The sequence below is a fragment of the Cygnus atratus genome, chromosome 8, assembly GCF_013377495.2.
Source record: "Cygnus atratus isolate AKBS03 ecotype Queensland, Australia chromosome 8, CAtr_DNAZoo_HiC_assembly, whole genome shotgun sequence".
Taxonomy (NCBI): domain Eukaryota; kingdom Metazoa; phylum Chordata; class Aves; order Anseriformes; family Anatidae; genus Cygnus; species Cygnus atratus.
Genome location: NC_066369.1, coordinates 20,641,169 through 20,655,950, shown reverse-complemented (window position 1 = coordinate 20,655,950; position 14,782 = coordinate 20,641,169). Strand labels below are relative to the sequence as shown.

At 38.7% G+C, this 14,782-nt stretch overlaps 1 protein-coding gene across 1 annotated transcript in view; it reads left to right on the top strand.

Moving 5' to 3' along the window:
* AK5 (adenylate kinase 5) overlaps positions 1 to 14,782 on the top strand; it is a 93,466-nt gene that overhangs the window by 46,152 nt on the left and 32,532 nt on the right. Inside the window, exons 6-7 of the mRNA XM_035538215.2 lie at positions 18 to 108; positions 6,481 to 6,557. Coding sequence (XP_035394108.1) covers positions 18 to 108; positions 6,481 to 6,557 — 168 coding nt within the window. The remainder of the gene's footprint in view (positions 1 to 17; positions 109 to 6,480; positions 6,558 to 14,782) is intronic.

The window sequence follows — 14,782 nt, the reverse complement described above, 5'->3', positions numbered from 1 at the left end:
TTTTTTCTTCTTAATAGTTTGATGCAGACAGAGATGAAGAAGAAGTGTTCTTTGATATAAGTTTGGCAGTTGACAGTAAGCTATTTGCTAACAAAGAGGCTGCAGCAGGTGAGTTAATGCAAGATTTAAAGAACCACGTTTTTCTACTGCATTTGACATTTGTGGAATGCCTTTTTTATATTCCTTGAGTATGACTGTATGTACTGTAGCAAAATCTTGACCCAACTCAAACATTTGCACAACCCAGGGCAAAAAAAAAATCTCTTTGCACTTGAAAACTTCATACAAGTTAGCTAACATCCTGCTTTTCTACAAGCTCACTTTAAGATAATGTAGATAATCCACTAAGCTATATCATTAATGCAAAAATCGTATGTTTATTAATTCCAATTGTCTCTGGCTTAGTTCCAGATGATACCTCAGTGTCACCAGAAAACCCATCCTAAGAGATTTACGATCATACTCCCTCTCTAATAGTTGGTACTAATTCTGAAACTGTGTGCAAGTATGTCAGGAAGGGGTTTTGTTTGTTTGTTTGTTTGTTTTCCCTTATTATTATTATTTGTGCTTACTGAATTTTGAACGTATTCAAAGAAAAAAAGAAGCTAAAACAGTAAAAATCCATGACATCTGTCAGAAATATTGTGTTTGCAGGAACAGTAAAATGTTCCTTGGTAACTATACAATTTTCCTTTTGCAGATGGCATCTCTGGCTGCCTTCTGAGTAGATGTTGAGGGTTATATAGGTAGATGAGGTCATAAATGTTGTAATGCAAAACAGCACACACAGAAAATTCTAGGTGAAATGTTTTCCTGTAAAATGTACTAGTTTTATTAAAACAAATAGATTAGATATGCGTAGTAGAGAAAATCGTGTATCTGATCTCTCCTCTGTTTAAGGAAAAACTTGTCTGCCCTAAACTGGCAGACAAGATGGCTTCAGTCATTCGTAATCACGAACAATCATCTGGGGCCTGCCAAGGAAGGAGAAATGGTGAAATCTAGTAGGAGCAATACATCCATTAGCTCTTTTTGACAACGTGGGGGATTACTTCTTGTCTACTGGCGAGGTGTGCAAAGAGCAGTTGCTTCAGACAGAGAGACTACGTTATACTTTGAAGATTTGAAAGGAGGTTCCAGGCTAGCTTGTTTTTAGAATGTTCAAAAAGAGATAAAGACAAATTATCAATGAGGGGTAAAAAAGAATGATAAAAAGTGCATTACCTAACAAACAGGTGTCTAGTGGTCAGCTTCAAGGTAAGACGTACACAAGAAAAAAGACCACCAGCTTTCTCCATTAAATGGCACACTTACCTGTTCTGTGCATAGCCTTATTTCTAGGGGAGGAGAGATCGATTCCTAACCTAAAATGACATTTCCACTTTATTGTATTGTATTGATGATTACCTCTGGATTTCCTAATTAAATGAGCTAAATACTGAATAGCAAGCAGATGAAACACATGGCATAAAGGTGCTAACTCTGACAAGCAGAGATTGGCAAAAGCTGAACAATTCACACAAAATGGTTGTGATCTGAGATGTGTCCCAGTCTGTTCCTTGAAAGTATGAGCTTATACTTTATAAATTCATCACAAAAATAATAGGAGAGCCATGAGCCATGTCAGAAACCATGCCACAATCATCTAATTAGTGCCTAAGTTGAGCACCAATAATGGTAAGAAGATTCAAAGTAGGATTTCTAGTGATCTTTTGAGACCAGGTATTTAATTTCTAGAGGCTGCAATTCCAGCATTCCCTTAATCACTTTTTGTCTTTTAATCCTTGTAGTGATATTGCAATATATTTTGGTTTCTGGTGGCTAACAGAGACTTAGTATAATATTTTAATGTCTTCACATCAAACTAATTCATATGATGTACCTGTAAGATCCAGTTGTAACCATATAACGATATATGCTGAAAGAAAACAACAGCATATTTTTATGGATTACAGTACAAATTTTCTCATTTTGGCATTCTATGACATATTAAGACCGTTGCTAAGAGCAACAACCTGTCATGAAATTCAATAAGGTTGCAATAAAATTTGTATTAGAAGCATCTTACTGAGAGACAAATGAAATTGTAATCATTCTAATGCTAATCAGTCCTCTAGTAAATTGTTTGTATTCTATCACACTGAAAATTAATCTTCCAAGCATGTCTTGCTCAAGTGCTTATATGCAACATATATTAAGTAAGTTATGAGACAGCGCTTCAGAGCATGTTCCATAACATAAAACGACAATTTTTATTGTATTGAGCTTAAACATGATATTAGTAGAAGCAACATGTTTCACAGGATGGTCTTAAATTACTTTTATGACAGTGTTAGTGCAAATACTATAGTTGTTAAAACATGAGTATGGGCATATTCAAGCCAATGAACCACACTGAATAGTATTGCTACCAGGACTTCAAATTAGTAACAGATTTAAGCAAGGACTGGAAATACATAAAATGATTTGCCCAAACACAAATGTCTAAGGAGCATAATTACCTCACAGGATGGTATATAGCTACCTTGTAACGGGAAGTTAAATTAACTGCGGCTAAATTTAGAGAGATCAGTACAATTTAGCTTCTCTGTGTAAGTGAATTTAGTGAACTGTGAAAAAGCAAGGCCTGACACTTGCATTTATGAAAACTTAAGGATTAATATGATTTTGGAGAAAGTGACACACACCCAGGCACTGAAGTATTTTATAGGACCAGGGACATTTATGACCATTGCACCCCTAGGTTCTGGGGTACATTTCTTTGGTAGGAACCACACACGAGCCCGTAATAGCCATACCCTCCTAACTTGCCATTACCAGTCCTGGGGAACAACAAACAATGCCTGAAATACAACATAAAATTTAAAAGTACAGCCTCATGGGGAAAGAAGCAACTGAGTACAGCCCTGCACCCCTTCAGGGGACAAGTTCTCCCAGACTGTCAGCCCTGGCAATAACTCCTGTCAGCAAACCCCTGGACAAATGCAGGCACCCATTAATTCAACTCTTCCCTCAGTGCTGATCCTCTTGAGTCCCTAGCAAGACAAATCTTTATGAATGATGCCTTCAGTGTCAAATGCAAAGCCTAGCAAAAAAAAAAAGGGGGGGGGAGGGAATGCATTCTAAGTGATGTGCTGTTTCTTTTTTCAGCAGACCCCTCGTCCCTGGAGAGCTGATTATTCAGTTAACGGGGATTTAATAAAAACTTCCAACTGATTTATTTTTTAATTGTGCAGTACTGTACATAATAAAATCCTCTCCATTTTTCCCTGAAGGAAAACAGAGGGCACATTATAATTACCAAGTTTTCTGTATCTCAACTTTATGCATACACTCAAATTGAGAAAGCGTATTTCAAGTCACAAATGTACCTTTTCAGATCAGATGCCTGCAAGTTATTTCTCCACGGCAGTGGAGCTTTTGTGCATTTTCTTAAATTTTTAACTGTTGAGCTTCCCCTTTTAAATCTGCTACAGTTGCTCATCATTTGTGAACAGCTCATACAAGAACACCAATGCTCTAAGTTAATCAAGAGCTGAGATTATCAAATGGAATGGGGCATCCATCTGAAAGGAACTAGGATGCTTCGGACTATAATACTTCCCTCTCAGTGGTAAACAAGTGTTAATTTTTTTTATAACCTAGTTCTTAGTCTACCAAATTATCAAAGGAAAAACAACACAACTTACTCAGAAAATGCAATGAAACTTACTTATGATCCTGTTTTGTTGCAAGACTGCAAGATGCAGACTCATTTAAAGCAGCAGGGCATGTTCATTTCCAAATTCTTTAGGAAATCCTCCTCCTTTCCTTAAGCCAGCATTTTCTGTTTCTCGTTTCATAGCTGGATATTGCCACAAGTTTTACATAAAATGTTGATGATTGAAACTCAGAGAATTTGAGCTGAGTTTCACATTATCCATTCTTCCTAGCACCCTCCTTTCAGCTTTAGCCTTGTCAGTAGCTTTGCCTACTGCCAGAACTACTGTCTCCCACTATGTTGCACAGTGGCTATCTGGCATGCTTCTGCTGCCACTTGTACTAGTGATTGGTTAGTGAGCCTGTTCACCTCCCATAGAAGACCTGTTTTAGCAAACTTTAGTCTAAACTCACCAAAATATACTCCCTCCAACAAAAAACTGAGCTGTAAAGTAGCAAACAACTCATGCTTATTCATACAGCACTAGGGGCAATCTGTACACTGGCCAGCGATAGATGGTTATGTTTTTGTTAGCTTTCATTGAACCAAGAAAAAAAAGACATTTCCAATTTTCCTGACCTTTGAATATTCTCTGGAAAAGAGTTATGCTTCCCCAAGGAAACTGGTGTCCTAGTTCAAGATAAAAGCCCTCAAGATGCTTGACCACGCATTAACATTGTATAGCCGTTATGGCTTTTGACACTTAAGATACTTTATGCATGAGTATTCATTTTCAGCCTGATCTTCACATTTAAGTTCCCAGCACCATATTTCATATTAATGCTCCTAGCTGGGGAGAGATATTGCTCTTCGTAGTTAAGTGATAGTTAATCAAATACTTGCACACAAGTGCTGTTAAAAGTGATTGATAGGTCAAGGTAGGCTAGTGGTAGCAGCAGTTGAGTCTTAGGTAAATCATATTACCAACAATGACACAGTATCAAGAGTGAGATGTCAGCTGTGTAAATAAATCAAGAAAAAATTAAGCTTCTCTCAGTAGCTGTAATTCTATTTGCTTGCATATATCTTTTACAGACAGGTATTTTCAAAAGACTGCAAAGTGTATATGCCAGAGAATATGCTGCATATATACATGTGGCATTGTATGATAGGAAATATATAATCCCCCTTTTTTTTTTCCTAACAATCTGTTAAAGTATACATGAACATTAGGGAAAAGAAAAAATAAAAAACACCAAGAAAAAGCAGCAGCAGATGGTAGGCCCAAGTCTTTCACTGATGCCTCTTACGTAGTCTGAAGAGTTGCATCAAAGATGACTTTGGCAGCAATTCTAATATGGATTAAGGTACCCTGGACCATCCTTTCTGCCAAGCAGTTATGGTTTTAGTCATCATGACATCCAGTTCCTCTCCTCTGTTCTCTCTCTCAGCAATGTTTAGTTCACCACCTACATAGATTATTACTATGTAAACTTTAAAAACAAACAAAAGCAGATAATGTGTAAATGCATCTGGCACAAGTTGAACTGCAAAATCTGTTATTAATAGTGCTTGGTAACAGAGAGCCATCCGCACAGCGCCTGTCACAGTCAGAAATCATCTCCAGGCCAACACTGGTCTTAAAACCACATACCCTCCAGGCCAGCACTTGTAGGGACATTGGGTAGGGACACCTGTAATCCAGGAGGGATGGGGTTGGCTCCCCTTCCTCACCAGTGACCTTGTCTGACTGGGGCCATGAGGGCCCAGTACTGAGTACTTATCTTATACACCCCCTGGTGTTTCCTGTTGCTTCCCATATGAAGACCCATATCGGGCCCACTCGTGGCTGCTTATAATGTTCAAAACCCTGTGTGTCCTTACAGTATTTCATTATCTAATTTTATTAATGCTGTGAAAAATACTCTTGCAGGCACATGTCTATTGACATTTTAATGTGCTGAATATTTGCAGGATTTGGTTTAGGGTTGCACCATCTGGAGGGCACAGGAGACTCTTTCCTTCCTCACTGCCCAGGAGTGAGATAAACTGCATGGGCTGGTGATGCCAGAAAACGAATGCGATGTCCATGCTACATCCTTGCTACACTTAGATAGAAAGAAAGGTGGTTAATCCTCCCATTCTTGTTTAGCAGTGATTACCCACCCACATGACTCCTCAAAATACCAAGCCCAATTTTCTGTTATCCTGCACCTTCAGCTGTCCAGCTGAATCTAAGCTGGTAAAGCTCAGCCAGCTCAAGTCTTCTCAGCAACTGAATTTTGTCATCCCAAGTGAAAGAGGCTACACAACTTACTGATCCCAACACAGGAAGATGATGGACCAAAGGGACAGAGCCACACTGTCACCTTGGAAAGGGTGGGAGAGGAACAAGGACTATTGCTGCTGCAAGCACGCTGCTTTAGTCCCCCATCAACGTCACTCCAGTATCCATATTTGCTAATTGCTGATTAGTCAGTACTTCCTTTATGTTCCCTAACTGTGGCTTGTATTCTTCCCTAAGCTAAGATTCCCATGGCAGTGTTACAATTGCAAGTCATGGCACGTGGAACGCGCTGCCCAATAAGTTTGCAAGCTAGCTGAAACAATTCACTGGTTAGTAGACCTGTCCCTTATTAAGATTTGTGGTAGCTTTTATGGATGCTTTGAAGGCTTTGTTAATGGAATACTGTTCACCTGGGTATTCTAGCACATCTGAATAAATTCTTGGGTCACAGTTCTTGCATACATACAGATAATTGGAAATAGCAGAGTGTTTCATCACAGAAAGTGGAATTTTCCAATATGTTTCTAATGTCAAATTTTCTTTCCTATTTTAGGACCAAATGAACTAGATTGCGGTCTAATTATGGATTCTGGAGATACTGCTTATACAGAATTTGACTTCGAAGACCAGGTAATTTTATGTATATACGGCCTCTATCTCTCGAGTTTTCTACATTATGTATATACTGCTATACAATTTGTCTAAGCAGGGTAGCTGAACTGCAAGTGTAGCAAAGTGTAAGTGCTTTTAAGTGCAATATTAGTAAATTTGTGACACACAAATGTTGCTTTCTGATTATGAGAAGAGTGAATATTTATTAAGAGCCCATATCTTCCATTACTATACACTGCTAAGAATCCTCTGTGAATTTCAAAGTGTTGCCAAATATTGCAAACAATTGTTGGAATGCACTGCAAGCCTACTATATATTTAAGAACAGAGAATAAAACAATTTTCAAAAGAGGGATGAAAATACAAAAAAAAAAAGTGGGACAACTAAAACCAAATGAAACATACTCCTCTTGAAAAAGTCCTTATAAAAATAATCACAAATGCTTACAGTGTGTTGAAATCAGCTTTTCTATTCATCAAAGTGTGTATACAGCCTATACTTCCTCTTTACTTAGCTCTGATAAGGCCATATCTATTGCATCCAGTTCTGGGCTCACCAGTTCCAGACATGGAGCTACTGTAGAGAGTCCAGTGAAGGGCCACTATGATGAAGGGACTGGAACATCTCTCCTGTGAGGAAGGGTTGAGGGAGCTGGAACTGTTCAGCCTAGAGAAGAACAGGCTCAGAGGAAGTTTCATTGATGTGTACAAAAATCTGAAGGGAGGGTGCAAAGGCAACAGAGCCAGGCTCTGGTCAGTGGTGGGAGACAGCGGGCCCAACCTGGAACACGTGAGGTTCCATCTGAACATCAGCAAAGCGTGAGGGTGACTGAGCACTGGAGCAGGTTGCCTTCCAACTCATCCAACCTCAACCATGTGGTGATTCTGTAGCCAGTGGAAGATACAAGTCTGTACTAGAATTAAAATAAAATGTCCTATGAGAGGAAGCATGGCTTGGATACTGTGCTAAGCATTATTCTTGTTACTGTGCTAAGCATTACTCTTGTTACTGTGCTGTTAAAGCACTAAACGACTGACTTATAATTAAAAAGAATTTCTTTTTAAAGCTATCTGCCTATCACACTGCCATACTTCAGGGTGGTGGTTTTGTAGGTTTTGGTTTCTGCCTTTCAATTTTGCATGACTCTGCTTTCTTCACAAATACTACAACTATTTTCCCAGATTTATGAGCAACTTGGCCAAGAATCTTAGTGTTTGTTATCATCCATTTAAATGCAGTTGAGACTGTTCTTATCTCTTTCCCCATTATTTCAGAAAGACATCTTTTCTTGTGAAATTTTCAAAGCTAGTGATAAAATCAGGACCAAGAAAACTGAATTTCATCCAGTACCATCCATTCATTCAATCATTTTCTTTCACTGTATTCAGTGCAATACTCTGTTCTCACCTGCAACATGCTGCATGTTCTAGCCCTATTGATTCCTATTAATTCTTGATCCTTTTACTGTTCTTTTTGACACGGTTATTTCAGTTTGTCTTCTTGTCAAGCAGACAGCATGCTTTTGTCTCCTAATCCCATTTTAGATTCCATTCTTTCATAAATCCTTCATAAAACATTCTCTATCCCAGAAAACTCTTTAGTTTCTCATCATCTGTCTTGACTGTACTTGTTGTTTAGAGCAGGGTCTTTACAGGTCTTTATGTCCTATAAAGCAGGAATATGTATTTAAATCATGTCTGGATTCTGCTGATGCTAAATTTTGCATTTTTATTGACAAAAGACGTCCTTTTGGCAGAGTATAAACACTGTGGAAATTACACTCTTGGTTCATAACGTTTGAAATGCTGTTAAAATAACATGCACAAGGAGCTTTACAGTTACAAAATAACATTACGAAATATATGAAAATTGTACTAATTTATAATTTCCAACTATGTTTCCCCAGTGATACATTGCACAGTCCATAAAAGCACTGACTGTAGCTTTGAATGAAGTTGCATGAGGTTCTTATGTGAGACTAAATGAGAAGACTATGATGGGACCTTGTTGTCTTTGTGAATAGGAATTTTTCCTTCTGCCAGATGTGGCTGTTAGCTTTTTTTGTTATTTTGCCAGATGAACACATTGCCATACTGGAAAGAGTGCATCACTGTTACCAAACAGAGAAGGAGAATTAAGTAAAAACCAGTGCTAAAAATCCTTCAGTCATAAAGAGATACGCAAATGCCAAGTGGCTGACAATGACCATCTTCAGCTGCAAGTAGATCTAATTGATACTTACTAGTGACATTTAAAAAGTGTAAATAGTTCTATTGATAATATTCTTATGGCCAGTTTATATGGGCTCTTTTACACAGATATGAAGAAAATAAGGGAAAAAGCAACTGCAGACGTGCCCTTAGGATCTAAATTTTGTTACGATGCAAGTATTCGATACCGAAGCAGAGAAGGGAGAGATTACCATACGCTCATAATACCTTTCAGTTAGCCAGGCTGAAAAACAAAATTAGAAATTACTCTCAGGAAGAAAAGATCAATAATTAAATTCAGGAGCGAAAAACTGCTTGCATTCAAAACTTGAGCTCATTTTGATTGTGGCAGTGATTTAATACTCCAGTGATTTACTGCATGCTGTTTGCGAATTGTGTGAAGCACCAACAACCTTTACACTGAGAATCTCAAGTGGAAAAAGAACGCTTGTCTGGATACAAATGTGTCATGCAGTGATGTTATTGCATAGGAAATGTGTCATGAGAATGTGGGGGATAAGAAGGCTTGTTTCTAAGCAACCTTACACAGCTGAGCTGCTAAAAATGGTTGAGTTTTAGCAGAACATCTTGGTAGTCACTGAGCAAGAGAAGCTGGGGGTTACAGCGGTACACAGCGCGTACTGAAGACAAAGCCACAGCTGAGGACGAGTAGCACTTGGCACAACTGAAACAGACGTACACAGACACCTTTGCATTTATTCGTTCTTGGAATGAGGTAGGAAATTCTCCAGTGTAAACTTAAGCCAGTGAGGTATTATCCGAGTTCTTCAGGACATGCACTGCTTCTGCCAGAATCACCTCTCCCACCCACAGGCAGGAACAAGGAGAACCCCTGGTGTGGTTCCCCTCCCCGTGCAGTCATCACCTCACCTAGCAGTGCTCCAAAATACAGCAAAGTGCTTTAGAAACACTCTACCTACCAGTGAAACAGTGCAAAGCAACACTAGCTCAGACTAAGTTCTAGCTTTTCCAGATGAATACACAGGGGAGATCGAACATTCCTTTAAAGTATGTATAATACAAAACTCAAGCTTTTTCTGAGTTGTTTTTTTTTTTTTAATTTAATTCATGTAACAATTAAAAACAAGCTGACCTGTTTTCTACTGGCTATGCATGAATTCCTCAGGACCTAGAACACTTGTGATCACCATGTCCCTACAGCACTGAAAGGCAAAAGGGAAATACTGACTTTATTTTTAAATAAAAACCAAACATTTTTCCAAAACACAAATATTAATTTCTGTTCTCTCTCAGATCTCTAGCTGTCAGATCCCGTATTACGGAAAGAATAAGCTAGCTGTTTAGAATGACTGCCCAAAATATATCCGACCAAAAAATAACACAAAAGCAGTCAGTACCTCTCACTAGGAATGCCTACCAGGTGAACCAGCCAAAGATCCACGTGGTAGCGCTCCTTATACCCTTAGCTGGAGCAACGATTACACTACCCATGACTTGGTTGGGAAACAAAGCACAGTAAGCTGATGAATATTTTCACCTATATTAAGACACAGGAATATCTTTTTGGCCACTCACGTTTGGTTGCAAGGGCACAGCTTCTGATGAGGGAAGACCTGGGCTTTTTAGAACATTCTCAGTTTGCAGAACTCGCTGCCATGAACAGTGCCTGGCTGGTTCAACAAGGAGCACCTTTTGTTGCGGAATGTCCTCAAGTGGGAGGCAGGTTTTCACTGCTCACCATGTTCATTTTATTTGCCATTCAATTTCTCAACTTTCACAGAGAGGCTGTTGATATAACACCATTTGTTTCCAAAGATCAGACAAGTTTTAACTTTAAGAACTGGATTTTTTATTAGAAATCTATCATTTGGCTTATTTCAAGTGCATTCAGGCCAAAAAGGAGCATAAAAAAATTCACGTCAGTGAATACTATAAAAGACTTCCAGAACAAACGAGCATCCAATTATATTCTTGTGAAAACAAGGCTTTCAAGACAATCTTAGCTAGTCTGAGGAATATTTAGACTAATTAAAGAAGAACTTAAAACATACAGTTATGTGATCGTGGAGTGAATACACTCCTGAACAAGTAGTAGTGGAATTGAAATCTTAAAAATTTGGGAAATATGACAATCAAGGTAATGAACAGCAGGTAAAGTCCAAGTAAAATTCTTTAAAATATTTTATATATCTCTAATGTTTTTGTATTTTCTGTGTTTTGGGGGACAGAGCAAATATGTTTTCAAATCTACAGAACATGAAAACACATTTTTGTGCCTCAAGGGAAACTACCAGTTTGTAACTGAGGTATTTCTTCTGTGCCCTCCCACTGTTAGACCGCATTTACTTGTGCAATTAGGTAAACGCAATGGCATATGCAAAGGAAAGACTGTTTTTGTTTGTGTGTGTGTGTGTGTGTTTTTTTCCCAAGTATGTCAAAGATCTAGGAAAAGTAGATGTAAAAAAGACTGAAAGATAATAAAAGGTTTTCTGTTCAGCAGTGACAGGCAATCTATTGAATTAAGTAAATTGCATAACCCAATCTTTGATGTAAGTGCAGAATGTTTTATAATTAGAAAATGTGACAGCTCACTTGAAAAGCAACAAGCAAAACCAAAGTGTAGTGGAGGAAAAAAAAAGCTCTCGAAGAGATTTACTCTCATTCTAACGAGAGGAAACAACCTCTTGATGAAAAGTTGTTGCCATGCAGTGACAATTCTGCTTGCAGCTCGCTGTCGCTTCCCACCCAGAGCACATACAAGTCTAGGCTGCAGGGGAGCAGGAGGAAAGCTTTAAGCTAACTGACGAAAAACAGACTCCGTTGCTACCAAGAGTGTAACAACATTTCTGGCCTGACTGATTATCCTACCTTGAAACTTGAATATTCAAGAGAGATAATGAAAAGGCCCTGAAAGCCTTTCAAATGCACAAGCAGAACCCAAATGTTCCTAAAATGCATGAGCAACGGCAAATTTAAAGCCTCTTGTAATTAAAACTCTATGGATTAAACCAAAGATCACTTTCTTGTATTTACAATGTTTTATACCAGTTTTAACTGTATTTTGACTCCGTTTTCTCTACACCTAGAAGATTCAGTCCAAAAGTTATTCAACACTTCAGACACAGTGCTCCAAGGCTGACATTACAATATGGCAAAGAGTAAACCGTGCATTTCCATTAGCAGGAGTAACTTTCATTGGGACTTCTAAAGCTGCCTTTCAAAATTGGACAGAGTGATTAAATTATTTAAGGGGATCAGACCTGCAATATATTATATTAATCGTGCTTTCTCTTCACTTGAGAACATAGGGACCTTCTGGTATAACGGCAGTTTTATTTGCATATGCTGTGCAGCATTAATTACAAGTCCGAGTAAAATAACCACAAGTATCCAGAAGCCCTTTGGGCTCCTAATGCTGAATGTCTCTGCGGTGTGCATTTCTCTTTCACTGGTAGACAGTGGCATGAAGTTGAACCACAGATTCTGGTTCTACAGGGAAACTGATTAAAAACTAGAGTGTGACACAGAAAAGAAGATGCACTCTTGGAAACTTAGAGAACAGTTGTGAAACTGTCCCTCAACGTTTGTGTTTGTTAAAGAGCAGAGAAAGGTGGAGTCCATTTCAGTTTAAGCATATCTGCAAAAAAACAATAATGCATGAGCACCCAAATAGATGAAAGAGCTGGAGAGGCAGGCCTAACTACAGAGAAAAGATGTTTAATAGAAATGCACTGAAGTCAATGAACAATCTGTTCAGTTCAAGTTGCCATGGAAACTACCCTATTAAATGCTTAAAAAAACATCAGTTCTAGAAACAAAGTACTACAGTTTGCCTGTTACAAAGTGCTCCCTTAATAAGCTCAAATCAAGTGTATTTTGGTGCTTCCGTATCATTTTGCAAGCTTGAAGAATTATTCCTCTCTTTCAATATCACCATGGAACACTTTGATCTCAGGTATATAAAAGAAAGCTAACCACTTGCTTTCCCCCCATGCAAACCATAGCAAAATGGGCAAGAAAAACTGCCATAAGCTCAATCTGCATTTTTAATTTGGAATGCCAGAAAACAGTTGTTTGCTCCTTCTTTTACTGACATTATTTAGCTTTACTTTCTGATGATGTGTGTATTAGGGGGGACTGAACTGTCAAGGTTAGGTGTTTCTGTGTTTCCTTCTTTTCTGTGTTTGAACCAGAAGTTGTTCCTGCAGCTGTGGTGGGCAGGACAGGACACGATTACGCTTCAGTGAGGACTCGGTTACAAGGAGGGTGAGCTCAGGCGAGTTACTGGAGATTTAAACAACAGTGACAGCATCGTTCTTCAAGATGTGCTGCATTTATGCTCCACTGAATACTTCTGCAGTAACTCAGGCAGCTCTGTGACTTGTGCAAGGTGTCTGTAGAACAAAGCATTACAGTTTATCATGCCTCACCCTCATTTTTTCTGGAAATAGTACTAGAATAGCATACCTCCTTCCCTAATACCAGCTTGCCTCTCTGTTGGCAAACTAGAGGCCTTCTCCTTTCATGCATAAAAAACAACTTTGCAGCTAAATTTATGAGTTCTGCCTTTTACATGTCTACCTTTACAGCCCAGAGAACCTGTATAATTCATGGAGAATATCTGGCATTCCATCCAGTTAATGCAAATAGGATCCACATCAGAACATTTCACATTGCACCTAGAGCTGTTAAAGAAATGCAACGGTACTTTTAAAATCCACCCTCCAGATTTAGGCACCTCAGACAGGGCCATGGACAGGCTCTGGTCACGTAGTCCAGCACCTGAAAAGACCACTACCAAAGCCCTTCCTTCAAAGCATTTTAGCAACAACTCCTATATTTTAAAGCATTAAGGAAGAAACATTTCTGTAGCAAATATTAATATTTACTAATCACTGTCAAAGTACACTATAGAATTTTACATTGATGTTTTAAACTGCAATGATTGCAAGGATGCTATTTTACTATACGGGATAGAGAAGTGCTTTTTAAATAACTTATTTGTATTGAAACAGCAGGGTGGCTTCTCTGGGTACAATAGAAACACAAATAATCCTCTACATATTTTCCTGAAACTCTGTGTTTCCTATTTGGTGTCTTTTTCCTCCTTATGTATCCAATGACTGTATAATCTTTAGTAATTTGGGCCTAAATACTGCTCATAAAGAGAGAGAAGTGGCCTGGTTTTAGAATTCCTTCACAGTAGTGCCTCTTGGACTAGTGAAGTGTTCTCATCGTTAAAATCCTTTTCAGCAGATTACTTCTTTATAAATACTGTAGAAGCTCCTTGTTGTTATAAACTAACTCATAAAACATAAATAAGTGTTTTAGTAAACTTAGAATAGGCATGGTCAAAAGTTAAGCTGGTCTCAAAGGTCGTTGAGAGAGAACGATTTGAGCACAGCTGTCAAATTCTGTCTTAATAGCAGCAAATCACAGGATGTGAGGCCACATGCTGGTCTGATTTTACAACACCCTGTTCATGTCCTTCTCCATGCCAAATTCTTTCAGGCAATGCTCTATTTCCATATTTTAAAAGGTCTGTTCTCATTAGCCACATTTCCTGGGTCTACATTTCTTCCCTCTTTCTCCCTGCTGCAATCCTGAGAGCCGTATATCTGCGCGCCGTGTGCCTGTGCACGTGTCTGCTTTTTGTAATGCCTAATGCGATCAGGGCAGAGCACTGCCCCCAGCCCTTGCTCGCTGTCTCAAGACCTGATCATCTGCCACTCATGGGAATGGTGCCTGCTAATTTTTGCGGTGCCATCCTGAAACAAAACTGTTTTGTTTTTTTTTTTCTTCACTTGCAGTGCTAAATTATGATTGGCAGTTTAAAGAACAGAGCTTTATACAAACGTGGTACTGTGTAGAGCCTTGGGTGCACTCTGCAGCATGTTATGCTGGGCATGGGTTGCACCAAACTTGACAGGGAGCAAGCAATAGGAAAGATTTCTGAGCATACAGACCGTTGCAGACATAGCTAAGAGAGGACACACTTTCATCTAAAAGAAAGAAATAAAGGAGTAAATACATCATATAGAAAATTAAGT